This window comes from Heteronotia binoei, chromosome 5 (genome assembly GCF_032191835.1).
Source record: "Heteronotia binoei isolate CCM8104 ecotype False Entrance Well chromosome 5, APGP_CSIRO_Hbin_v1, whole genome shotgun sequence".
NCBI classification, from domain to species: Eukaryota; Metazoa; Chordata; class Lepidosauria; order Squamata; family Gekkonidae; genus Heteronotia; species Heteronotia binoei.
In genome coordinates this window covers 31,039,488-31,065,947 of record NC_083227.1, presented here as the reverse complement: position 1 = coordinate 31,065,947, position 26,460 = coordinate 31,039,488, and the positions used below count along the sequence as shown (strand labels likewise).

Sequence of the window (26,460 nt, the reverse complement as noted above, 5' to 3'; positions counted from 1 at the left end):
CATCCAGGGATTGTTATGCAGCTGCACCTACTATTCAGTGGACAAGGAGGTGGAACTCTCAGAAAGGTTCAGGAGCTGTGCTCCTGTGAGCCTCACTGAATCCGAGGCCTGTTTATATTGGAGATCTGATCCTGAGTGTCTTGTCTAGTTTGTCCCTGAAAAACCCAGAATGAGCATCCCCAAGTCTGTTGAGGGGCCTGAGGAAAAACTGGAAAGGTCTGAGGGGGAGAGCCTGGATCCCCAACGACCCATAGTTTCACTTTATCTCTGAACAGCATATGAGGGTTGTTTATGCATTACTTCTCCTTCTAAGAGATAATAAGACAACAAAAAGGGTGCCCAGGGGGAAAAAAATGAGGGAAAGCAAACACCATGTGTATTAGTTTTGAGTGAGTGGCAGTTGTAGAAGCTTTTGCAGAGCCAGGAAAGGGGCTGTTGGACAAGAAAAGTTAAAAAAAAAAAATTAGTCATCCTAATCTCATGAGCAACATCAGCAGAGCCTGTGTGAGAGATTTCACTGTTTTAAGGATGGAGTATGAGGTAGCTTTTATCTTTTATAGCAAAGAAGGGACAAAGGGTCTCTCCAGAGAAAGAGGCTCCTGAGAACCTGTAGAGAAGGGCTGCAATGTCAGCATCAAAAAAGGCCACTTGTCCCCCATTGTAGTTGAGAGAGACTCTGATCCTCTTCAGCTCTCCATACACGGTTAGTGGAGGGTTAGTGTCCTTTATGAAAGCCTCAAATTGGCCCCTCCTTCTCCCCACAGCCCAGATCCCTTTCTCAGGAGTAAAGGTGACTCTGCCTTTCACAGACTTTCTGGCCACCCCCACAGCCCAGTCTCCCTCATTTCCCACACTGACTTCCCAGAAATGGCAGCCTGCTGTGAATCCCTCACAGCCCAGTACATAGGCATAAATGGTCTCATCAGGAACTTCAGGCAGGTCTCGATCTTTACTTCGGTGTTTAATGCTTCTCTGATCCTCAGACACAATGAGTTTGTGAGAAGCTGTGGTTGGATCCAGGGTCACATTTGCTACTGGGGGGAAGATGAGGAGAAAAAAGGGGAAGGAAAATCAGCCAGGAGGTTAATTTCCTTTCAGAAGCTCAATTGAATACATAAACGCATAAGCACCAACTGTCCCAGAAAAAAAACACACCCTTACAGTCCTGTTTTTAAAGCAATAGTTTGGCTAATTCATCTTGTTCTTCTCTTTATTTATATTTTATATGATTTTTTAAGACACAAAACAAATTCAAGCCTAGAGGAGGAACTCACCCCACAACACTATATATAAACTTCTGTACTTTAGATGCCACAGGAGAAAAGGAGATGGCAGAGATCTGAGGTGAGAGAAAGGCACTCTGCACATTTTTAGCGGTACATCTCTTCCCATATTCCAAGAAAACACTGAGAAGTTGACCTCAGTGGAGCACTTGCTATCATTTTCATTTGCAGTGTTGGTGGGAGAATAAGAGAACAGAGTTTATCTAGGAAGTCGTGGAAAATAACTTTTGGGTTATGCTAGAAAAACAAGAAGCTGATTATGCCACATGGGACTGGGAGGCAGCTATTCTTGAAAGTAGTAAGGGAGGTGTGATCAATGTTGAATTTCCAAAGAGGAGCATATGCTATCATTCATTAATGTGGTGTGAAAGTCCCAGGTTTCCTCTGAAACACCAAAGCCCATAATTCATTGCAAGAGAAGAACTGGAAGACAGAATTTCACAGGTTGTTTCCCATTTTTTGCCAATATCCAACCACAACGTTAGATTAAAAAAATCTTGGTGGTGGCCAGTTGACAGTGGGGGAGGGGTGAGATGGGGCACACAAGCTGGACCCTAAGGTAGGATGGGAAACCAGACACAGCAGAGGTGAATGGTGGAAGTGGGATTCCCCTCTTCCTCCAAGTCCCCACAGGTGTCTTTTTGGAGAACTTAATCAACTTAAACCTGGAAGGCAAATAGGGAAGTGGAATCTGGGGAGTGCAGATTCAATTTGAAGAATCACAAATCCTTTCCTGAGGACCTGGCCTATGCCTTGCAGTGGCAGTATTCTCATGTTTCCTTTTCGCAAGAAACCACTGTGTGAAGCAGCTCTCAGTACTGATTGCCCAGAGCTGGTTTCACAGTTTAAAATTAACTGTGAAGACAACGGTGCATCCCTTCAGAGTTTAACTTCACTGTTATGCTTCATTCTTCCTCCAAGGAGTCTCCCCTCTTTCACTTCAACCTCACTACAACCCTGTGAGGTAGGCTAGGCAGAAGAAGGTCCCCCACTAATCTTGGCTGAGTGGGAATTTAAACTCAAGATTGTGCCAGGCCTAGCATGACAGTCTGAACTTCGACACTGCACTTGTTTGCCTTTGAAAAAAGCATTCAGAAACGAAGCAAGGTAACTGAATGAGTGGTGGTGAAGCTCTTCCTCGATGATACCTTTACTCCAGGTTACTTTGAATTGGGTTTCAGGCCACAGGATGGAGACAGTGTTGATAACCAAAACTTTAAACTGTTCTATGTGGGTCTTCCTGCAAAGACTACTGAGAAACCACAGCCTGACACAAAACGCCACAGCTCTTTTACTGCTGAGAGCTAGGCAAAGTATGCTTATCACTACCTGTTCTGCAGTCTCTCTGTTAGTTACCAATTAGTTCAGCAGAATGTGTGAAATATAACTCGTTCAGGAGAGCATTTTTGCAAAGGTAATAGGAATGTGGCAAAACTGAATGGCTATTAATCATGATAGCTAATGGAACCTCCATTCTTAGAGGCAGTATACCTCTGAGCAGCATCACAAGCCAGTTAACCCACAAAACTGACTATGGACTTATTTCACTAGCCAACACAACTCACCTAAATCTCCTTTTAGTCAAAAAATGAGGCAACATTTGTAATGCTTTCCCATATTGTCATCTGAAAGAGATTCTGGCCTGTCTGAGGTCTGACTCTGAGCACCAGGTGCTGCTGATGCCAAAAGGGCAGGAGGGGGCTGTTATGTCCATTGCGTGGGCTTTTCAAAAGCACCTAGGTGCCCATTGATGGGAACAGGATTCCAGACCAGAAGGGCCTTGGATGGATCCAGCACAGCTCATGTTCCTACATTTAGTATCAGTTCCTGCTTCCATCTTTTCTCTTTCCCATGATTTGAAACTAACCCATTCATAATCTTCATGCTCACAGGATGCAATTCTCAAACACCAATGAAACATAAACAGAAAACTTATTGACAAGCCCATCCTCCTTCCAAAGAAATTCGTCCACCATAAGTCTTCAAAATTTACCTTTTTGCATTCGAAATTCAGAAACCAAAGTGTCTGGGGAAGCAGAAAGAACAGAGATTAAACATCAGAACACACTATTTATACAAAACCTTTAGCAATTCACAAAATTATAGATGCTGAAATGGTTTGTCATTTCTTTCCCTTGCACAGTGGCCCTGGACTTCCTTTGTGGTCTCCCATCTAAATATTAAGAATATATTCATTTTATTGGTTTTAACCCAGTTTTCCAGCCTGTCAAGGTCTTCCTGTATCCTGTTTCTGCCTTCAACTATATTTGCAACCCCTTCCAATTTAGTATAATCGGCAAATTTAATAAGCATTTCCTCTATTCCCTCATCCAAACCATTTATAAAGATGTTGAACAAAACAGGGCCTAGGACAGATCCTTGAGGCACTCCACTTGTCACTCCTCTCCAAGAGGATAAGGAACCATTAACAAGCACTCTTTGGGTGCGATTTGTCAAGCAGTTACAAATCCACCTAATGGTAATAGGATCCAAACCACATTTGACTAACTTGTCAACAAGGATAGTATGTGGAACCTTATTAAAAACCTTACTGAAATCAAGATAAATGATGTCTACAGCATTCCCCTGATCCAGCAAGGTAGTCACTTTCTCAAAAAAAGAGATCAGGTTAGTCTGACATGACTAACTAGAGTGTTGGTCTGATCCAACATGGTGTCTCTTATGTACTTAAAGATTTAAAGACCAACTTGGACAAAAAACCTCATTCCACAATGAACTGGAACTGTCTTTTCAGCCAGCATTCTTGAGTCACAAAGAGTCACCTTGCTAGTTTCTGGTTTGATATAATGACCTACAGGGGCGTAGACTTTTCAGTTTCCTGGGGGGAGGGGAGCTGGGGCCCAGCCAGAGACATTTGATCCAGTGACATCATAGGGAGGAGCCAGTGACATCACAGGGAGGGGCCTCCATTATCACTACCTATGAATTTATGGAGAAGCCCCATAAATTTAGGGAGCACTCTCCCCAACAATGCCCATGGACCGGGCCAAACACAGAAAAAGGTGGGAGTTGGCCAGTGGTTATAGTGGTATCTCAGAGGTCTCTTGCTGTGTCCTGTTTCCGAAATTCACTTTTAGAATAGTCACTTTATGATCTGCAAATATACATATCATGTGCATAGGACAAACTAATGGTCACAAATTTGACAGTAATAGGCAATACAGAAAAGCTTTAGGGGAACATTTCTCTTTCCCCTGCTGTTTTCTGATGACTCTGAAGCACAGGGAGGGCCTCCAAACTGGGGGATCCCCTGCCCCAACTGGGGATTGGCAACCCCGCACTTCTCTCTGAATCAGAGACTCAGAGCGGCTTACAATCTTCTCCCCCCACAACAGACACCCTGTGAGGTGGGTGGGACTGAGAGGGCTCTCACAGCAGCTGCCTTTTCAAGGACAACCTCTGCCAGAGCTATGGCGGACCCAAGGCCATTCCAGCAGGTGCAAGTGGAGGAGTGGGGAATCAAACCCGGTTCTCCCAGATAAGAGTCCGCACACTTAACCACTACACCAAACTGGCTCTCAATTGTCAATACACACCTTCTTGACCAAGTCTTTAAGAGTGTAGTCATTATGAAAAAAAAAAAGGCTTGCTGGGGCCATTAATTTTCAAAAGGATCTGGTTCAGCATCCACTTAAATGAATGTAAACAATCACAGGCTTGAAGAAGACACAAAATATCTAGCTACCAAAAGAACCCACAAATGCTATAGCAATATGTATGCAACATAGCAATACAGTGTTATTCTTCCCCCCAATTTCTTCTCCAATCATTAACTAGTTGAACAAAGTTTGAGTCCAGTATTATCTTGCTATGAGGAGTAGCATAGAAAAAAGGGTAGAGACACAAAGTGCCCTAGTGAGCCATAAAAAAACCTATAAAGGCATTATTCAAAGGAAGAAGAAAGAGTATACTCGGAAACTATGGGAGGAACTTATACAGGCTGTAAAACTAAAAAATTCTGCGCTTTTTTGGAAATTAACAAAGATTGGGGGGTTTAAGATAGCCTCTCCCCTGGACATGTATATTCCGGCGGAAGCATGGACTGTTTTCTTCCAGAATTTATATGATGACAATGTCCAACCCTCTTTTCCAGGTAACATAGAGAACTTCCCTCAGTGGCCACCAGTTAGTACGCAAGAAATAAAAGCCCATATAATGCAACTGGAAAATAGGAAGGCTCCAGGTATAGATGGCATACCAGCTGAGATGCTTAAAGAGAATGTAAATTGGTGGGCGCAATTTCTGGCATCTTTTTTCACTTATGTTGATCAAACAGGCCGAATCCCAAAGCAGTGGGGGACAGCTATAGTTGTCCCTATTTTTAAAAAAGGCAATCGAAATAATCCCGCCAATTATAGGCCCATAAGTCTTTTAAATATAATAAGTAAGATCTATACAAGACATCTTTTAGAAAAACTAGAAATATGGATGGAACAAGAAGAAATTATTCCCCTGGAACAGGCTGGATTTAGGAAAGAAAGGTCGACAATCGAGCACTGCCTGATATTGCAACAGCTAATTGGGAAGTACTCTGCCAAAGGTACAACTGCTCTATATGCTGCTTTTATTGATTTAAAGGCAGCATTTGATTCCATTTCAAGGCAACGATTGTGGCAAAAACTAGCGGCTTCTAATATTGATAAAAGGCTGCTATTTCTTATTCGTGGACTCCATGAAGAATCATTTCTTAGAGTGAGATGTAATATGCAGGGATTACTTACAGAACCAATAAAAACTCAGAAGGGTGTAAGACAGGGTTGCCTTTTGGCCCCCATCCTATTTAACTACTATATCAGTGATATGGTGGAACATATGACTGATACTAAATTTCACCCCCCAAAGCTGGCTCTTCGCCATCTTTCAGTACTGCTATATGCAGACGATGTGGTACTGTTATCTAGAACACCTATTGGGTTGCGGAGAGCATTAGACAGCTTTGTTAAGTACTGCGAAAATGAACGGTTGGTAATAAACTTTGAAAAAACAAAAGTGATGGCATTTGGCAAAAAAGCCAAGAAGAGGTATTGGACTATGAAAGGGAAAAAAATAGAACAAGTAACAAAATTTACTTATTTGGGAATGGTAATTCAGAATACAGGTGCCTATACTGAACATTGTAATATGAGGGTGGAGAAAGCTGAGAAAACAATGTACGCTATCCTGAGATTTTTTCGCTCTAAGGGGGCCTTCTATGTTCCAGCAGCACTGAAACTGTTCCAATACAAAGTGTTAACACAATTGCTCTATGGTATTAACCTGGGCATTTCGGCTAAAAAACTGAAGGCTCTCGAGAAAGTGCAATCTAAATTTCTTCGTAACGTTTTGCAGCTTCCGCCAGGTGTGTCAAATGCCCTTTTGCGTTTAGAAACTGGGCAAATGAGAATTGAGGCCAGAATTATGTTATCTTCGGCATATCAATGGCTAAGGATCCATAAAAACAAAAAAGGCCTCTTCCCTTTAATAATTCAAGACCCCTATAGGCCAAGGTGGCTGCAATTGGTCAGAAGCAACTTAGAAAGTATAGGATTCTCACTTGAAAACCTCTTGGCGCAGAGCTATGCCACAGCAAAAAGTATTATCAAACAAAGAATCTGCGATATAGAGAGACAAAGGGATCTAGAACAGGCCCCCTCTTTTTTAGCATCTACTGAGACCAAATATGTTATGAGGACGGCCAAGTACTTTCTTTTTTGGAGGTACCAGCCCACAGAAGAGCCTTTACGTTGGCTCGATGTGCAGCTATGCCCTCAAAGGTGCTAGAAGGGAAATATAGAAAAGTCCCGTATGAAGACCGACGCTGTCCTTGTGCTATGGGAGAGGTGGAGTCGATGACCCATATGTTTTTTCGATGCCCTTTCCACCAAGTACAGAGGGATAGGTTTGTTTCCCCGTTTGTAGTTAAACCAATGGCAGACGCGGATGAGGCATGTTTGGAGAAACTTTTGGTGGATGCAAGTCCAACTATCTCTAGACAGATAGCCAAATTTTGTCATTATCTTGTGAAGTTCCATACTAAGAAACAAGAAACTGCATGTCTTGTATGACCTCTTGGAATTTTAGTTTATAAATGTTTTTATATACTCTGATTTAAAGGATTTATATAAATTGGAACTGACTTGAATTTTAAAATCGGTTAAATTATATTTTAGTTATCTTGGATTGTATAGGTGGGGAATGTTCAAGTATTTTATGTTTTTTAGGAGGGTATTTTATACTATCTTAGGTATTTTAAGAGGGTTTTATATGATGTGTCGTAGTTTTTATATTGGTCTATGACTGTAATAAAGTTCATTCATTCATTCAAAAAAAAAAAAAAGAGTCCAGTAACACCTTTAAGACCAACAAAGTTTTATTCTGGGTATAAGCTATCCTGTGCTAGCACACTTTGTCAGATACACTGAAAACAGTTTCCTCAACCCATACTTACAGGGGTTGGGCGGTTGTCAGAAGAGCCAAGATGCATAAATACTGGGTGATTATAGATGATTACAACTAAGACTGGATATGAGAAAGATCTGTGAATTGCATAAAATTAGCATGCAAATACTAGAGTTAACAAACAGGTATGGGAATGAGGTTTGAGGTTTCAGTGGCACCTACAAATCAAACAACATTCCATTATGGGTACAACTGAGAAGCTTAGTATGTCCACTCCTTAAGATTCACTGAAACAGGTTTCCTCAAGTAACTGAGCAATAAATCCAGCTAAGATTGGAATAACACATTGGGTAAGATGTGTAAATCACAGTAAATTATAATAGATAATAAGGTAAAGGTAGGTAAAGGAAGTCCCCTGTGCAAGCACCAGTCATTTCTGACTCTGGGTGACGTTGCTTTCACAACGTTTTTACGGGGTGGTTTGCCATTGCCTTCCCCAGTCATCTACACTTTCCCCCCACCAAGCTGGGTAATCATTTTACCGACCTCGGAAGAATGGAAGGCTGAGTCAACCTGGAGCCGGCTACCTGAACCCAGTTTCTGCAGGGATTGAACTCAGATTGTGAGGAGGGAGCTCAGACTGAAGTACTGCAGCTTTACCACTCTCTGCCACGGGGTTCTTACAGATAATAAAGCAATCAACAAATGTGAGAACTGAGTTGGAGTCCAGTGGCACCTTTAACACCAACAAAGTGGTGTCTATAGCCCACTTCACAGTGCCTTCTTACTTTTTGATATCTTTTTAGACACTAGAGTTTCTGGGGTTACGCACACAGATGAATATTTCTCTGACATGAGGCATGGGTGTTTTTGTTGCTAGGGGGTAGGATGGGATATAAATTGAGATGAGGAGGAAGAAGGAGGAGGAGGATATTATTATTGGATTTATATCCCGCCCTATACTCTGAATCAGAGTAGTTCACAATCTCCTTTACCTTCCCTCCCCCCAAAACAGACACCCTGTGAGGTAGGTTGGGCTAAGAGAGCTCTTACAGCAGCTGCCTTCTCATGGACAACTCCTACAAAAGTGATGATTGACCCAAGGCCATTCCAGCAGCTGCAAGTGAAGGAGTGGGGAATCAAACCCAGTTCTCCCAGATAAGAGTTTGTGCACTAACTACTGCACCAAACTGGCTGTCACCAACTACATGTTGGGTTCAGTATATGCTACAGTTTACAGCTGCTGTTGATACCTAAATCATTCAGTTTTCACTTACACTCAGAAATCAAACTTTCATTTCATTTCATGTGTTCAACATATCCTGCCCTACCCACAAAATGGGCTCAGGATGGCTCACATCATAAAACCAACAGCAGCAAAACAATAAATAAGATCAATGATTAATAGCAAAAAAAAGGCTCATGTCAGATAAAATAAGGGTGTGTGCAATCTAAACGAAACAGTGTACATGCACACAAAAGCTGATGCCCAGAATTAAACTTGGTTGGTTCTTAAAGGTGCTACTGGCCTCAAATTTTGTTCTTAAAGACCTCTGATCTTCATGTCCACCCACACTCAATCTCACTTTCCCCCCAAAAGTAAATTGGAACCAAGCAAGTACCGTATTTTTCGGACCATAAAACGCACTCCCCCCCCCAAAAAAAAAGTGGGGGGGGGGAAGTACGTGCGTCTTATGGTCCAAATACTAAAAGATGAGGGGGGAGGGGCCTGCAGCCCCCGGGAGACAAGTGGCGAGATCGCTCCCTCCGCCCCCATCGCCAACCCAGCACTTCGCAGGGAGCGATCTCGCCGCTTGTCTCCCAGCCAGGCGTGCTTCCCCCGCGCCTGCGTGCCTGGCTGGGAGACAAGCAGCGAGATCGCTCCCTGAGAAGTGCTGGGTTTGCGGTGGGGGCGGAGGGAGTCACCGCTTGTCTCCCAGCCAGGCACCTGCGTCTTATGGTCCGGTGCGTCCTATGGACCGAAAAATACGGGTATTTTGAATCCACCAAAGAGAGCCTGCAGTCTGACTGTTGGTACATTAAAACTGGGTGTAGCCACCAGCCAGGCTTTATTTTCCAACAGACACCAATCTTATAAGGATTGATATGTGCTGGATATCAATACTTTAGTAATTAACCCAGAGAAGCCAAAGATACAAGTGAACACTTTTGCAGATCTCCCAGTTACCTTACAATATCAAGAGTCCTTCAATACTCTAGATCGGCTGGATGAATCTCAGAGAGGTCTGTATCTCATGTGTGCTGTGAAAGCTATGATCTCCTCACCCCCTTGACTTCCGGTCTGCCAATGTATTGATTTACCAACTTAGAGCTTACCAACACTGGTTATTACGCATATTGACACCTAGCCTCTGGCAGGAGAAGCTCAATTAGCATTTCTAAGGAGTTGGGTTGTAAAGTCATTCATAAAGTCATTCACTGACTTTGAAGCTCAGAGGGAAAATCACACATAGCCTTTATCACCCCATTCATGCCTTTGAAGCCTCAAGTCCTGTGTTGGTTGCCCGGCGTGGGCTTAGCCCCGGGCGGGGAAAATCGGGGGTGGGGCTGCAGCCCCCCAGGCCCCGTGTAGTTTGCGCTTATGATGACCTACATGAAATTCCTGCAGCCATTCATTCTTACCTTTGAATTGTTTCATGAGACCCTTCAGAAAAGGAGCAATATCACAGCAGCCCTGGAACCTCCATTTCAGGTCAGACGAGAAAGCCAGTGGAATCTCAAACTTCTCCTTCTTCTCACACCTAGTAAAAGACCCACCATGGAAACCAGAATTTATGAAAGAAGACAACAGAAAGGGAAGTGGGCAGAATTCAGGCACTGTACAACAGGCAGGTGTAGAATTCCAGAGAGGGATGGAAATGCCTCCTCATTACAAGAATCAAACTCAATGCTATGAGGAACATACTAGTGTCTTCTCACAGGCCTCCAGCAATGATAAAGGAACATAATGGGGCACTACTGTGCACCCAGTCTCAACACCTCAGCTTCATTTAAGCTACCTCTTGTGGTGAGCTACAGTCAACCTGATCTAATGTTGTTGCAGTTTTCCACATTTCTCTGAATCCTCTGATAATATGTGATATTTCTTATGGACTTCTTGTCCTCTTGGACTCCCTATCTGCGCCTTCAGTTGTCCCTGCCACTACCTGCAGATTTTAGGAAATTAGCAGTGCAGTCCTAAGGCAGAGTGACACCCTTCTAACTGCATGGAAGCCAAAGGGCTGAGAAGGGAGTAACTCTGCTTAGGGCAGCACTTAGTTCTAGGTCAGTCAATAACTGTCCTCTTGAAGTAGTTTGTACTTATGCATGAGATAAGGAAATGATTCAACTTCCCCATCAACTTTACCCCATTTGGCAGGGTAAACTTAAGAGTGTCCAGAATGTCACAATAATAACTCAAATTGTTTCTCAAAGCCAGTGGACAAAAAGTCTCTCCCACACACATACAAATGGGCTAGTAAATATATTTAGGGGGTTAAACTACAGAGTACAAAAATCAAAAGGGCAATGTCTTGCTACCTAAAGTGTACATGAGTTTTAGTGCCCCCTTACTTGGAGATAAATAATCTTTCCCTCAGCACACTCCAGACTTTATAAGATGATCAAGGCTTCCTCCTTTCTGTCCATATTTCATGGGGTCCCTCAGAAAGTGGGATGCTCATTCAAATTTTCAACCAGAGTAGCATTTGTCCAATAAGCTACTTCCCCAGGATCAGATGGCTGGCCTAGCAACACCTGTATGTTGATATCCCCCACTCCCATACCTAGGAATGTTTATGTGCTGTGCCCTTCTTCAGTATAACAGAGTTCTAAATAAAATAAGAATATTCTAGAGCAGATGCTATGCTACATTCCATCTTTCTTTAGCCAGAAGGAAGAGTTGCAGGGTTTCAGCTCCCCATAACAGCCAAATTATCCCCATGTCTAACCAGGGGTTGTTTTGTCGAAAAATAGGTGGTGGAGTTCTTTAGCATAATTCATTAGCATATGCCACTGCCCCGCCCCCCCAGCCAAAAGCAACCCAATGCAAGAAAGGAGAGCCTCAGGCGAGCAAGGCCTGCTTGGGTCGGCTAGAGATCCAGCCAGCCCAAGCAGACCACACTCGCCTGGGGCTCTCCTGGGCTGCCCCCCCCCCCCAGTCAAAAGGCCAGCAAGCCACCGGCTGCCCAAAATCACATAAGAAGTGGAGAAAGGTTGGGGCAGGCTTATCTGGGGGTTAATGGGGGTGTGGCAAAGCTCCTGGTGGCTGGCTGGCTGCTCTCCTAATCCTTATATTGTTATGCAGCTGCACCTACTAATAGACAAAGTAAGTGGGGAGGAGGAGGGGGAACCATCAGAAAGGTTCAGGAGCTATGCTCCTGTGAGCTCCTGCTGAATCTGAGGCCTGTGTCTTAATAATAATAATAATACTTTTTATTTATATCCCGCCCTCCCCGCCAGTTAGAGCCTATCCAATGTATGTTATCACTCTCAAAGACCCTCTACAGCAGAGACATTGTAAATCCAATAAAGAAACTTATTTCTAAAAGAAAGAGTTCTATTATTCTGGAATTCCGATGAACCCTGCGCTGACAGCCAGGGCAGGCTCAGGGCAGCTTACAACATAAAAATAAAATACAATATACATCAACAGTTGTACTTATAAAATCATAATTAAAAACAATTTACAAATTATATTAAAATTAACATTATGGTGCTATAAACATTAAATCTTCAGTAGAATTCAGTAGCTAAAAGCATTTCCAGCGGCACTTTCTTAGCTTGTCATTAGTTGAAGGCTATTTTGAAGAGGTAGGTTTTACAGGCCCTGAGGAATTGATCTAAACATCGTAGGGCCCGTACCTCCTCCGGGAGTTGATTCCACAGCAGTGGAGCTGCATTTAATAAAAATGTAGTGTTAGAAACACAACCCATCCCCAACTCATCCTTCCTTGGGAGTTATTTTTGGAGATGGCCCCAGAGTCTCTTTAATGGGCAGTCATCAGGGATGTTCCTCATTAGAAAGGACCTTCTGGCTAATCTATATGCCAGCCAAGTCCATTAGCAGGAGTAGCCAAGGAGAGAAGGGCAGCGCTCAGGTCATGATCCTTGAGGAGGCAATTGAGGGAGAGGCACTAATATGACTGGGTGACCCAATTTCCTGCTGGTTAGCTGGGGAAGGGGAACTAAGGAAGATCTAGATCAGGGGTCCCTTACCTTTTTGAGCCTGTGGACACCTTTGGAGTTGTGACATGGGATGGTGGGTGCCAGAAAGAAGAGGTGGAACCAATCACAAAAGCACATTATTATTTGATGCTTTATTTCAAATATTTACATGCTAATATCCAAATATTTACCTCACTACTAGTCAGTTAATCTCCTTTCCTCCTGGCATTGCTACTGGACAGGAAAAGAAGCTGACTGGCTGGGGGGAAAGGCTTTCCTCTTCTTTCCCTTCAGGCTAGTTAGTCTCTTTTCCTCCAAGGTGTTGCTGCTCAGGAGGAAAAGAAGCTGGACTGCGTGTTGGTGACCTCTGATCTAAATGAACGGCTTGTTTGTTTCATAGAATCAAAGAGTTGGAAGGGGTCATACAGGCCATCTAGTCCAACCACCTGTTCAATGCAGGATCAGCCTAGAGCAACCCTGGCAAGTGTTCATCCAGCTGCTGCTTAAAGACTGTTAGTAAGGGGGAACTCACCACCTCCCTCAGCACCTAATTCCACTATTAAACAGCTCTTACTGTAAAGAAGTTTTTCCCAATGTATCCAGCCAGTATATATCACTGATAAAAAGTAGTAGGCCCAGAACCAAGCCTTGGGACACCCCACTGGACATCTCCCTCCCTCAGATGAAATGCCACTAGGGTTGCCAAGTCCAATGAAAGAAAAATCTGGGGACTTTGGGGGCGAAGCCAGGAGACTTTGGGGGTGGAGCCAGGAGACATTGGGGGTGGAGCCAGGAACAAGGGTGTGACAAGCATAATTGAACTCCAAGGGAATTCTGGCCATCACATTTAAAGGAACAGCACACCTTTTTAAATGCCTTTCTTCCATAGGAAATAATTAAGGATAGGGGCACCATCTTTTGGGGCTCATAGAATTGGACCCTCTGGTCCAATCGTTTTGAAACTTGGGGGGTATTTTGGGGAGAGGCACTAGATGCTATACTAAAAATTTGGTGCTTCTATCTCAAAAAATAGTCCCCCCCAGAGCCCCCAATACCCACATATCAATTTCCTATTATTCCCTATGGGAATCGTTCTCCATAGGGAATAATAGAGTGCCCAGTAGACATTTCCCTACCCCCCCACGCTTTCTAAAGGGGGGGAGGGCCTCCAAACCAGGGAATCCCCTGTCCCCTCCCTCTCACACACAAATACTTACTAGATCTTCTTCCTGCAGAACTCTACTTGCTGTGAAAACGAAAGCAAAAGAAAGGGAGGGGCCGTTCTCCATGGAAACTATTATTGACCCTTTCCAATGAAGCCCTTCCTGTTTCCTGCGCAGCCTTAAAGGCACACATTTTACAAACGGATCAGGAGCTCTACAACTACATGATGCCTACAGGCATGTTCTCTCCCCCCCCCTTCTTTCAGATTTTTGGAGAGCGGGGGAGGAGGCTGCAAATTTGGGAGTCCCCCGCCAGGGCGGGGGGGTTGGGAAGCCTAAATGCCACTGACAAGTATTCTTTCAGTGCAGTTGTCCAACCAGTTCCCAATCCATCTAACTGTCCTAGAGTCCAGTCCACAGTTCTCTAGTTTACCCATCATGGGGAACCCTGTCTAAAGTTTTACTGAAATCCAGGTAAATAACATCAACAGCACTCTGTCAATCCAGGAAGCTCGTCACTCAATCAAAGAAGGAAATGAGGTTTAAACAAAGATGTTATGCTGCTAGAATGCTGGCAGCAACCTAGGAGAAGCTGCAGTCCATCTAGGATGCCCTTTTTCCTCCTGTAGGTATTTAAAGTCTGGGCTGGGCTGGAGGCATGAGTCTTTGGGTGCAAGCTGAAGTGTGAGAGACTCTTGGCTCACAGCATGGGACATTCAATGGTCAGTTTGGTGGATTCAGACCAATCTAGATTTGTTCTGACATGTTTGTTTGTCTAGTTGTTTTTGTGATTTGTAATTTTTTCCCTTACATGTAAGCCACTTTGGGTCTCCTTGGGAAGCTATGCAGCTTGGAACATTGAATGATCTGGAGTCCTGTATGCTGTCATATGGAGCCTAGGGTCACACACTTCTCCCCCTGTCCTAAGGCTGCTGTTTCCTCACCATGACAGGGAAGCTACTGTCTCCACACTCCATTCCCCATGGTCAGTCAATCAAGCCGCAAGACATAAAATGGAAGAAAGTAGGCTTACCAAGTCCAATTCAAGAAATCTCTGGGGACTTTGGGGGTGGAGCCAGGAGACACTGGGGTGGAGCTAGGAGCAAGGGTGTGACAAGCATCACTGGCACACCTTTTTAAATGTCTTCCTTCCCTCCAACCTCCCCTTCTCTGATTTCACCTCAGAGGCGGAGCGGAGCGGGCGACGCTGCTGCGCGGCTGCCGCCTCTTCTCCGCTTCACCATAACTGCTCCCCCGAAATGGAGGAGGAGCAGCTACGGTGAAGCAGAGAAGAGGCGGCAGCACAGCGGTGTCGCCCGCTCTGCCTCTGAGGTGAAATCAGAGAAGGGGAGGGTGGAGGCAGGCCAGGAGCGTGGCGAGCCACAAATCCGGGTCCTAGAAGGACCCAGATTCGCAGCCTCTTCGCTGGTTCACCTTAGCTGCTCCTCCGAGATGGGGTGGCTTGCCACGCTCCTTGGTGCCGTTTCCCCCCTCCCCCCGCTTCCGTTTTTTTGGAGAGTGGGGGAAGAGGCTGTAAATTCTGGGGTCCCCCGCCAGGGTGGGAGGGTTGGGAAGCCTAGAAGAAAGTGAAACTGTGACATCACTCTGGGTGACTGGCTGCACACTCTAGGAATTTCCTCTCTATGATATCTACTACAGAGGTGGGGACATTCCTAGAGTGCTATGGCAGGTCACTTTCAGGTGATTGCCACAGCATCAGCAAACCTCCCCCTCTCAAGGTTCCACCCTGTCCCCCTAAGAGCTCATGGGTTTGTCATGTCTACAGAGGGCTGGAGACCCCATATTATACTGACCATGTCTGAAATGATGAAGGAGGAAAATGGATGCAATGTGCTTACCTCTGCAAGCTGCTTCTGATATCCTGGAATTAAGAAAGAGGAAGAAAGAGAAACTCAGTGACTGCCATGGATCACACTAGCACATGGAAGTTTTTCTCTGCAGTTGGTTTATTTTGAACATTCACTCATCCTCCAGTTGTCTTCTTTTCAGACTTTCCATGGTCTCAGTGCATCCCTTCTCAAGCCTGCTTTTGTGCAACCAGTCCAAAAACAGTGCAGCCCAAGCAGGTTAGTAGACCATTTGGATGGGAAAGTGCAAATTTTTGAGGCTCCACTCTCACTGGTATCATTTTTGTTATGCCAGCCCAACAAGGCTGCCATTTTCCCTGATGTGCCACCAAAAAGCTATTTTTTTTCAGCTGATGGACTACTATCATGCTACAGCTTTCATTACCCCCCCCCCCAGCCCTTTTCATTGTAGAGATAATAAGGTGACTAACAAGGCAATTAAAAGTGCTGGTGACTTATTTTATATGACAGCTGGGTAGTCAGAGTGAGAGGAGTGAAATAATGAAATGAGCTGAAACAGGAGGAACCAAATGTAATGTCTTAGTGATTGTTAAGGTGCAAGGAGCGGAACCGGGTACAAACATTTAGTAACCATAGCACAGGGGTAGTAGCCATTGTTAAAACGCAGAAGCCGAAAAGAAATAACACGGCTGAACAAGCCATGGCAACAGTAAAGATTAATAGCAATCGAGATTAATAAGCAGCAAGTACGCAGGCGTAATCAAGTAATGAATATTAACTGACACACCCCACCTCGGGGAAAGGTAAATTTAAATGCACATGCAATGTATGTAACGGGAGGGGTACATATCAAGGAGGGGGTGAAGTAGGCGTGCCGGGTAGCCTGTACCCTCTAAGTACCTCAGCCTATGGGGAAAGGAGGAGGGACTCATCGGCCGGGAGTAAAGGATAAAATGGCATGTATGGAACTAATCAGGGAGCTCGTTGAAAAGCGACTCCCCTCTTTCTTGATATCAATAAAGTTGTATACTTCAAAGGAGACTCCCGACTGACAGCTCTTTTTCTTTGCATCTCCTGGAGGGGCCAGGGGAGGCATACAAATTGTCTCTAACAAGAGGAATTAACAGACTGTGTAATAGATTGTTATGGGATTGTACTGCAGTGAGATAAAGGTAAAGGTAGTCCCCTGTGTAAGCACCAGTTGTTTCCGACTCTGAGGTGATGTCACATCATGACATATTCACGGCAGACTTTTTACAAGGTGGTTTGCCTTCCCCAGTCATCTACACTTTACCCCCAAGCAAGCTGGGTACTTGTTTTACCAACCTCGGATGGATGGAAGGCTGAGTCAACTTCGAGCCGTCTACCTGAATCCAGCTTCTTCTGGGATTGAACTCAGGTCATGAGCAGAGCTTGGACTGCAGTACTGCAGCTTACCACTCTTTGCCATGGGACTGCAGCAAGACAGCAACTATCCATTTTTTTAAAGCTTTCTGGGGTTGCATATGATGAGGGAGATACAGGGAAAATAGCAGCTGATGGAGGAAACTGCACCTGAAACTCCCCAGTGGACACTTCTATGCCAGGGCAAATGACTCTGCATTCATGGTGGTGATGACAGGCAGGGAAACAGATTATCTTTGCCAGGTAGATTAAGCCTCAAGAAAACACCTCAGGCCTACCACACTTCATTCAAGGATGGGGGTGTGTCTTTATAGGAAGTAGGAATGACTGGAAAGGAGGCAGCTGAGGGGGGATATGATCACCATCTTCAAGTACTTGATGGTGCAGAAGGTAGGACCAGAACTGATGGGTTGAAATTAATGCAGAAGAGTTTCCGTCTCAACATTAGGAAGAACTTCCTGACTGTTAGAGCGGTTCCTCAGTGGAACAGGCTTCCTTAGGAGGTGGTAAGCTCTCCTTCCATGGAGGTTTTTAAACAGAGGCTAGGTGGCCATCTGACAACAATGCTGAACCTGTGAAGTTAGGGGGAAGTACTTGAGAATTTCCTGCATTGTGCAGGGGGGTTGGACTAGATTACCTGGGGGTCCCTTACAACTCCATGATTCTATAGAATATAGCCCTGTTTTCAACAGAAAAGGTATGTAAACAGTATCCCACTGAGAATGATCTTTAATTTTTTTTTTTACAAGTTACTTACCTGTAGGAGTTCACACATTGGCTGCTGATGCTTCTTCTCCATCTCCTGGATGAGGGTTTCGAGAAAGGAGAGTTCCTCAGAGAGCTTGGTCAGATGCTTGTATCTGTTTTTGGCTATCTCCTCCTCCACCTTGTCTATCTGGGCCAGCAGACGGTTTTCTTGTTCTTTCAGAAACTGGCTTAGTGTTCTGAATTCAGCCACTGTCTTTTGCCTCTCTGATTCTGTAATTTTCTGGAAGGAAGGAAGGAAGGAAGGAAGGAAGGAAGGAAGGAAGGAAGGAAGGAAGGAAGGAAGGAAGGAAGGAAGGAAGGAAGGAAGGAAGGAAGGAAGGAAGGAAGGAAGGAAGGGGAGAGAGAGAGAGAGAGAGAGAGAGAGAAAGAAAGAAAGAAAGAAAGAAAGAAAGAAAGAAAGAAAGAAAGAAAGAAAGAAAGAAAGAAAGAAAGAAAGAAAGAAAGAAAGAAAGAAAGAAAGAAAAGAAAGAGAAATCCAATGTCAGGAATGTAATTGGTTCTTAGATGGTCAAGTCATTTAGGAAAGACACTGGTGACTTTTCCCAGAGACCACATCAATATTATGTATAGGTCCAGCATGGGGTAGAGGTAGGCTTCTCATCACTGCCAAGCTGACGGGGGAGGGGGGGTGGAATTGCAGGAAATCATAGTGATGTCACAAGGTTGTCCTTCAAGGAGAGAGGGAGGGATGGAGGGAGGGCTTCCAGTCCAGAGCCTCTGGACAGTGGCAGTGATGGCAAAAAGGTTGGTTGGCCTGGAGGCGGGGCCAGGTGCCTAGGGCACCCAAAAACCCACGGGTCACCCAGGGAAACCTGGAAACACCATGCATTAGTTAATGCACTTAAAGTAGGGTCTGGGAGACCAAGTCCGAATCTGCCCATGGAATCTTCATGGGTGACTGTGGGTCAGGAACTCTTTTTTTAACCTAATCTACCTCATAAGGTTGTTGTCATGAAGGCAAAATAAGGAGGGAGAGAACAACACTGTAAGCTGCCTTGTGTCCCCAAAGAACACAGGGGATAAATTTCTAAATAAATGCGACATTCAAGCATTCTGAAGGCCTGTTCCACAGACTGACATGGTGCTCAGTTGGTTGTAGTTTTTCCTCAGGATCACTTTAGCTTTGCAAAATACATAAAAGACCAGTACAGGTTGAAGAGAGGATCTTAATCTCACCTTCTCTCAGGTTTTCCCACTAAAACTGCCCCCTACACAGCTTTACTGTCTTCATTTATCCTTATATCATTGGAGGAGGGGAGCACAGTTTTTTATTTATAAAAATACAGTGAAGTAGAAATAATTAAAAAGATCCTCCTCCTACATCTTCTGTAGTTGTCTATTGTAAAAAAAGAAAGAAAGAAAACTCAAGGAAAAAAGGAATATTACATGTAGCTTGGCTCTTAAATGAATTTTCATAACTGTTTTCTGTAACAGACTAGGCCATTATGAATGGCAGATAAAAAGACACTCTTGCCCAATCTTCTAATCCAGACTACAGCTTCAGTTTTAGCAGCTGTCTATTGTAAAAGACAGAAAAACTCCAGGAAAAAAGGAATGAACATGTAGTTTGGCCCTTAGAATGATCGTTGATTACTGTTTTCTGTGAGAGACCAGGCTACTCTGAACGGCAGATATCTGTTCTAAGGACTGGGGCTACCTTGTGGTTTTGAACTCTTCCTGTGTTTGGGATATTGTTTCTCCTGATATTAGTCCCAGTTCTTGTTGACTTCCAGCAGTTGGGGCACTTACAAGCATTTCTTGGCTTTCCTCTTTAGCAGCTGCAAAATATACCAGAATTTTCATTCTCTCAGTCCTCAAAGTCTCCAGGCAGTTGAAGATCTTGTCCTAAAAAGGGAGTGGGGACAGTCTGGATTAGTTCTATTGTTTTTCAGTTACACTATATGTAACTATATGAGTCAACAGTATGATGTAGTGGCTAAAAAGGCAAATGCAATTTTGGGTTATATCAACAGAAGTATAGTGTCCAGATCATATGATGTGATGGTATCGCTTTTCTCTGCTCTGGTAAGACCTCACCTGGAGTATTGTGTTCAGTTTTGGGCACCACATTTTAAGAAGGATATAGACAAGCTGGAACGGGTCCAGAAGAGGGTGACGAAGATGGTGAGGGGTCTGGATACCATGTCCTATGATCAAAGGTTGAAGGAGCTGGGGATGTTTAGCCTGGAGAGGAGGCGGCTGAGAGGTGATATGATTACCATCTTCAAGTACTTGAAGGGCTGTCATCTAGAGGATAATGTGGAATTGTTTTCTGTGGCCCCGGAAGGTAGGACCAGAACCAATGGGTTGAAATTAAATCAAAAGAGTTTCCGGCTCAACATTAGGAAGAACTTCCTGACTGTTAGAGTGATTCCTCAGTGGAACAGGCTTCCTCGGGAGGTGGTGGGTTCGCCTTCTTTGGAGGTTTTTAAACAGAGGCTAGATGGCCATCTGACAGCATGAAGATCCTGTGAATTTAGGGGGAGGTGTTTGTGAGTTTCCTGCATTGTGCAGGGGGTTGGACTAGATGACCCTAGAGGTCCCTTCCAACTCTCTGATTCTTTGATTCTATACGTATGCATAAAACCCGCATAAAATCCAAGAAAAAGAGAAATAGTTAATTGAAGTGGCACACTTGGCTCCTTTCCCAGCCCTGCAATGTGTTGAGTGTGTGTATAGGGGGGCGGGGAGGTCCCTGAGAGTATCTATAATTTGATAGTATTTTTCTTCTACTGCGATTAATACTTGTGTTTTTCTAGGGGAGCCAATGGACCCCAGAGTGGCATACAACATGGCTCTCCCCTCATCCATTTTATCCTCGCAACAGCCCTGTGAGGTAGATTGGGCTGCAAGACAATGACAGCTTCAAACTCATCACTGTCACACAGGGCTGTAGCCGGGATTTCAAATTTGGTGGGGCCAAATTTATTAGCCACAGTGTATTGTTGGAACTCTCTATCTGGGGCAATGATACTCTGTATTCTTGATGCTTGGGGGGCGGACAGTGGGAGGGCTTCTAGTGTCCCAGCCCCACTGATGGACCTCCTGTTGGCACTGGGTTTTTGGCCATTGTGTGACACAGATTGGATGGGCCATTGGCCTGATCCAGCAGGGCTTCTCTTATGTTCTTATGTCAATAGCCATGATTTTTGTTTGGGAGCCAGGGAGCATGGGTCAATACACCAAAATGGTTCTCCCTTCTTCTCTTTCTCCCTCCAATCATGCAAAGTTGGGCCAGGGTGGTCAGCTCCAGGGGTCCCACAAATACTGGCAGCCTCTTTGCTCCTCACCTCCCAGCCCTGCATTTCTTCCCCTGTAGGGAGCAGCAGTGGGGATGCCTTCCACTTTTCCTCCTTTGCCTGCCTGCTGTGCCCAGTGGAGAGGTGATCCCCCACCAATAGCACCCCCCTGTGTGTGCGCCAATTCCTTGGAGTAGCAACGTCCTCTTCTGGGTATCCCCCTGGTGCCAGGGCTGCTGCAAGTGAACTCATCTCCAGGTTTCTTCCCCTGCCCACCCACCTGCTCACCAGCGCTGCAGCTACTCAGAACAGATGAGTTAGGGTTGCCAAGTCCAATTCAAGAAATATCTGGGGACTTTGGGGGTGGAGCCAAGAGACTTTGGGGGTGGAGCCAAGAGACTTTGGGGGTGGAGCCAGGAGCAAAGGCTGTGACAAGCATAATTGAATTCCAAAGGGAGTTCTGGCCATCCCATTGAACAGAGACCACTGCACACCTTTTCAATGCCTTCCCTCCACTGGAAATTATGAAGGATAGGGGCACCTTCTTTTGGGGCTCATAGAATCCCCCCCCCCCCGCGGGTCCAATCTTCTTGAAACTTGGAGGGTCTTTTCAGGAGAGGCATTGGATGCTATGTGGAAAATTTGGCGCCTCTACCTCTAACCCCACCCCTGGAGCTCCAGATACCCACAGATCAATTCTCCATTATACCCTATGGGAATCGGTCTCCATAGGGAATAATAGAGTGTCCAGCAGACATTTCCCTCCTCCTCCTCCCCCACCCCCTACTTTTGGATGACCCTGAAGCAGGGGGAGGGCCTCCAAACCGGAGGATCCCTTGCCCCCACCTTGGGATTGGCATCACCAGAAGAGCTCCATGAACGGGGAAACACTCAGCTGCGATGGTAGCAGGCCCCAAGTGGGGCTGAAGCTGAAGTGGTCTCACCATGGCCAAGCAGTACGATGTGCCTTTTCACCTGTTGCTCATCAGGGACTCGGGTGAAGGCAAGACTCTCCAAGGGCTGGGAGGGCTGAGAAGACTTGCCTTTGACTGGGAGGCTGCCTGTTGTTCTTTGTGCACTGCCTGTCTGAAGTGGGGGAAAGTCAAGGAAGGTGGGGCCAGAAAGGTTTCAGAGGGGTCTGACAGGCGGGGCCTGGACCCTCAGGGCTCCCCCTAGCTATGGGCCTGCTGCCACACAGACATTCGCAAGACAGCTATGGGAGACAAGCAGACAAATCTACCAAGTGTTGATTCGGGCGAGTAGCTGTACTGGCCTGAAGCAGTAGAGCCAGGGCCAGCCCTAGACTATCTGGCATCCTAGGCAAGGTTAACTTCTGGCAACCCCCTCCACACACACTGATAACCAGTTTTCAAAAACAGATGAATTGTGGGGAAAATGAAAAGCACAAAACTTGAAATTGCTCCCTGACCTGGATAGCCCAGGCAAGCCTGATTCTGCCAGATCTCAGAAGAAGAAGAAGATATTGAATTTCTATCCCGTCCTCCACTCCGAAGAGTCTCACAGTGGCTCACAATCTCCTTTACCTTCCTCCCCCACAACAGACACCCTGTGAGGTGGGTGGGGCTGGAGAGGGCTCTCACAGCAGCTGCCCTTTCAAGGACAACCTCTGCCAGAGCTATGGCTGACCCAAGGCCATGCTAGCAGGTGCAAGTGGAGGAGTGGGGAATCAAACCCGGTTCTTCCAGATAAGAGTCCACACACTTAATCACTACACCAAACTGGCTTAACCACTACACCAAACTGAAGCTGAGCAAGGCCGACCTTGGCAAGTATGTGGATGGGAGACCTCCTTGAAATAACAAAGTTGGGAGGGCAGGCTCTATTCCGCCCCCTCTCTGAATATCCTCCAGGCCCCCAGTAGAGGTCAGTCATCAGAGCTCGTCATGACTTCCAGGTGTGCGCATGCCCACCTGCACACACAGTCTTCATCAGTTTACCCTTCCTGCTCCAGGGTCCTACTGTGGAAAAATGTTTCCTGTAGCCAAAGGCTCCTTTGCATGGGGTGAAGATGGACAAAGGATGGTCTTCTTGTGCCCACACTCCTTCCCCCTTTCCTCACAACTGGCTTCTTCTATATTTCTCTTTTATTGCTTTTGGGAGAGGGGACTCATCCTGATATGTGAGAGGGAGGAGAGCATGCCCAAAGGTTGCCAATTCTGGGTTGGGAAATTCCTAGATATTTTATGGTGGAACCTGAGGAAGGGAGGGACTTCAGTGGGGCGTAATGCTATAGATTCCCAAAGCAACTAAGGAGAAGTTTGGAGCAAAAAAATAATCTCTGGCACACATGGTGTGTTATTTCTTAGCAGCAGCTCATACTTATTTGTGTATGTTTGTATGTATGTAAAGTGCGGTCAGGCCTCAGTCAATTTATGGTGCTGCATCCAAAGGTTCCGCTCCAGAAAATACAAGGGAATGCCAATCTGGGCAACAGGCAGCCTCACCAAACGCCCTTGGATGGCAAGAGAATGAGGAAGGGGGATGAAACATGCCAGGACCCAAAGACAAAGTGCGCTCTCGGTGGCTGGAGAGATAGCCCTACACGGGACTGATGATTCAATATATTCCCTAACCGCCCCCCCCCCCCCACCCTCCACTGCGACAGGTGGATGCCATTTTAACTCAAACACATCCAGGATATCGTTCTTCTCTCCCCGCTCCCCAACCCCGGACCTACAAAACCCAGAACGAAGTTTGTATCATGCAACTTATGGCAGCGATCTGCAGCGATGCAGGGACCTCAGGATGCTGCTGAGTCTCTTCTCGGGAGGAATGGGGGGGGGATTCTTCTACCTTCCTGAGCCTGGTCTCAAGTCACGACGGTGGCGCTGGGTCTCCAGAACCCCGGGGAGGGAGGGGAGGGAAAGGGGAAGGAAGGACACCGCCCTTGTCTACCCCCATCGCTGGCGCGGGAGGGGGAAAAGAAGGAAGGACACTACACTCATGGCACTGCTGAAGTCCGAGGGAGGGAGGGGAGGGAAAAGGGAAGGAAGGACACCGCGCTTATCTCTGCTGCCGCCGCCGCTGCGGGAGCCCCAGGGAGGGAGCGAGGGGAGGGGAAAAGGAAGGATGCCATGCTTGTCCACTCTCTTGCCTCCACTGTTACTGGAGCCTCAGGGAGGGAGAGAGGGGAGGAAAAAAGGAAGGAAGGACACTGCCCTCGTCCATGCCACTGTCTCGGCAGGGGAGGATGGGAAGGGTAGCTCTTGGTGCCCCTGGGTCATTAGCGCCCTAGGCAGTTGCCCAATTTGCCCAGCAGCAGGGCCATCCCTGAGCAGAACAAAGCTCTGAAGTGTGCTTTTGCATGAAAGCTTATAAAAAGAATAAACCTTTGTTGGACTTAAAGGTGCCACTGTGCTCCAACTTCGTTCTTCTACCAAGTTTTAGATACTTTTAAACAGGGCTTTTTGGGTAGAAAAAGCCCAGCAGGAACTAATTTGCATGTTAGGCCACACCCCCTGGTGTCACTATTGTTTCACACAGGGCTCTTTTGTAGAAAAAGCCTAGCATGAGCTGATTTGCATATTAGGCCACACCCTCTGGCACCAAGCCAGTCGGAACAGCGTTCCTATGCGTTCCTGCTAAAAAAAAAAAAAAAAAAAAAAGCCCTGCTTTTAAAGCATGAATGCAGCAGTGCTCCTAAATGCGGATATTTTGGAGGCTTTCGTCAGCAATCCCCTAACCCTAAAGTGATGATTTTCAGTCCCTTTGTACTGTTGCTATTTCAGCTTCCCCGACTTCTGCCAAGAAAGCATTGGACATGGGCTAGTTACTCCAGTGCAGGGGAAGCCATCTTAGCTAAAGCACAAGAACTTATAGGAGGAAATTTACAGAGACACTCTCAAGAGCAGCTCAGAGCTCTTCCCCATCCACCTCAGGATCCAGTTTCCTACCTTGTATTCCTGGGCAGCCTCCTCAACAGGCATCACCTCATGTTTTTTGTGCTTCTTGGATCTGTCACAGACTGTACAGATGAGGATTTCATCAGTTTTGCAGAAAAGCTTGAAGGGCTCCCGGTGTTTCTCACAGATTTTCTCCTTTGCTTCTCCCCCCTGGCAACTGAGTTTTCTAGTTATTTCCACAACATTTGCCAGGTGCTGATTCGGCAGGAGATTCCTTGGCTGAGCAGGTTGTTTACAAACCGGACAGGAAACCTTCACTGCCGCCTCACCCCAGCTCTTGGCCAGGCAGCCTCGGCAGAAATTGTGGCCACACTCTGTGAGGATCACTGGGTCGCTGAAATAGTCCAGGCAGATGGGACAGCTGAGTTCCTGAGAGAGCTGTTTGACAGGAACCCCAGTAGCCATGGCTGCCTCACCACTAAGGAGAAAGCTACAATTCTACTTTCGTTTTTACTGCTTCCTAGCTGAGTTCCTGTATTTCCCTTCTAAGAAATGACTCCACTTTGCTGCTGACTTGCTGCATCCCTCTGATATATTCAGGGGGTGAGAGATTCCGGGGGTTGCTTCCGGGCTTTTATTGTAGAAAAAGCCCAACAGGAACTCATTTGCATATTAGTTGTTGTTCAGTTGCACAGTCGAGTCTGGCTTTTTGCACCCCCATGGACCAAGTCACCCCAGGCCCTCCTGTCTTCTACCATTCTCCGAAGTCTGCTCAAATTTGTGTTAGTTACATCAGTAATGCTGTCCAGTCATCTCATCTTTTGCTATCCCCTTCTTCTGTTGCCTTCTGTCTTTCCCAGCATCAGGGTCTTCTCCAGTGAGTGCTCCCTTCTCATTTGGTGGCCAAAGTATTTTAACTTCAGCTTCAGCGTCTGATCTTCCAGGGAACAGTCTGGATTGATTTCCCTTAGGACTGACTGATTGGATCTTCTTGCAGTCCAAGGGACTCTCTTCTCCAGCACCACAGCTCGAAAGCAGCTATTCTTCTGCGCTTAACCTTTGCATATTAGGCTGCACCCCTAATGCCAAGCCAGCTGGAACTGCATTCCTGGGTGTTCCTGACAAAAAAAGCTCAGCTCCACACTGTGGGGTAGAGTGGGAAGCCATAGTCTTTTCAGTGGATTTTCCCCAGAAGGTGCAGGTCTTGATCTGCATCCTTGCTAAACTCTGTTTTATTATTTCTAATTCAGCGGATTCATCATAGGAACTGCCAGTTTGTCTGGACATTGACCTTGCAAGTTGAAACTGTGAATAAAGTTTCCTTTGTCAGGAAGAGCCATATTGAC

At 45.8% G+C, this 26,460-nt stretch overlaps 1 protein-coding gene across 1 annotated transcript; it reads right to left on the bottom strand.

The window, feature by feature from the left end:
- Nucleotides 1–522: 522 nt before the first annotated feature.
- Nucleotides 523–25,579, bottom strand: LOC132571311 (zinc finger protein RFP-like). The gene is made up of 7 exons (XM_060238112.1): nt 25,166–25,579; nt 19,762–19,857; nt 18,002–18,232; nt 15,871–15,893; nt 10,326–10,444; nt 3,277–3,309; nt 523–1,031 (listed from the first exon to the last, which is right to left on the bottom strand). Exons 1-7 carry the CDS (start codon nt 25,577–25,579, stop codon nt 523–525), a joined length of 1,425 nt encoding a protein of 474 aa, XP_060094095.1.
- Nucleotides 25,580–26,460: the final 881 nt, after the last annotated feature.

What these genes read in the sequence shown, in the direction of transcription:
- LOC132571311 (XM_060238112.1), bottom strand. Translation starts at nt 25,579, where the DNA reads ATGGCTACTGGGGTTCCTGTCAAACAGCTCTCTCAGGAACTCAGCTGT. An exon ending in TCTCATGAAACAATTCAAAG is followed by an intron (nt 3,310 to 10,325) that starts GTAAGAATGAAT and finishes CTGCTTCCCCAG; the next exon opens with ACACTTTGGTTTCTGAATTT. An exon ending in TGAATTTCGAATGCAAAAAG is followed by an intron (nt 1,032 to 3,276) that starts GTAAATTTTGAA and finishes TCCCCCCAGTAG; the next exon opens with CAAATGTGACCCTGGATCCA.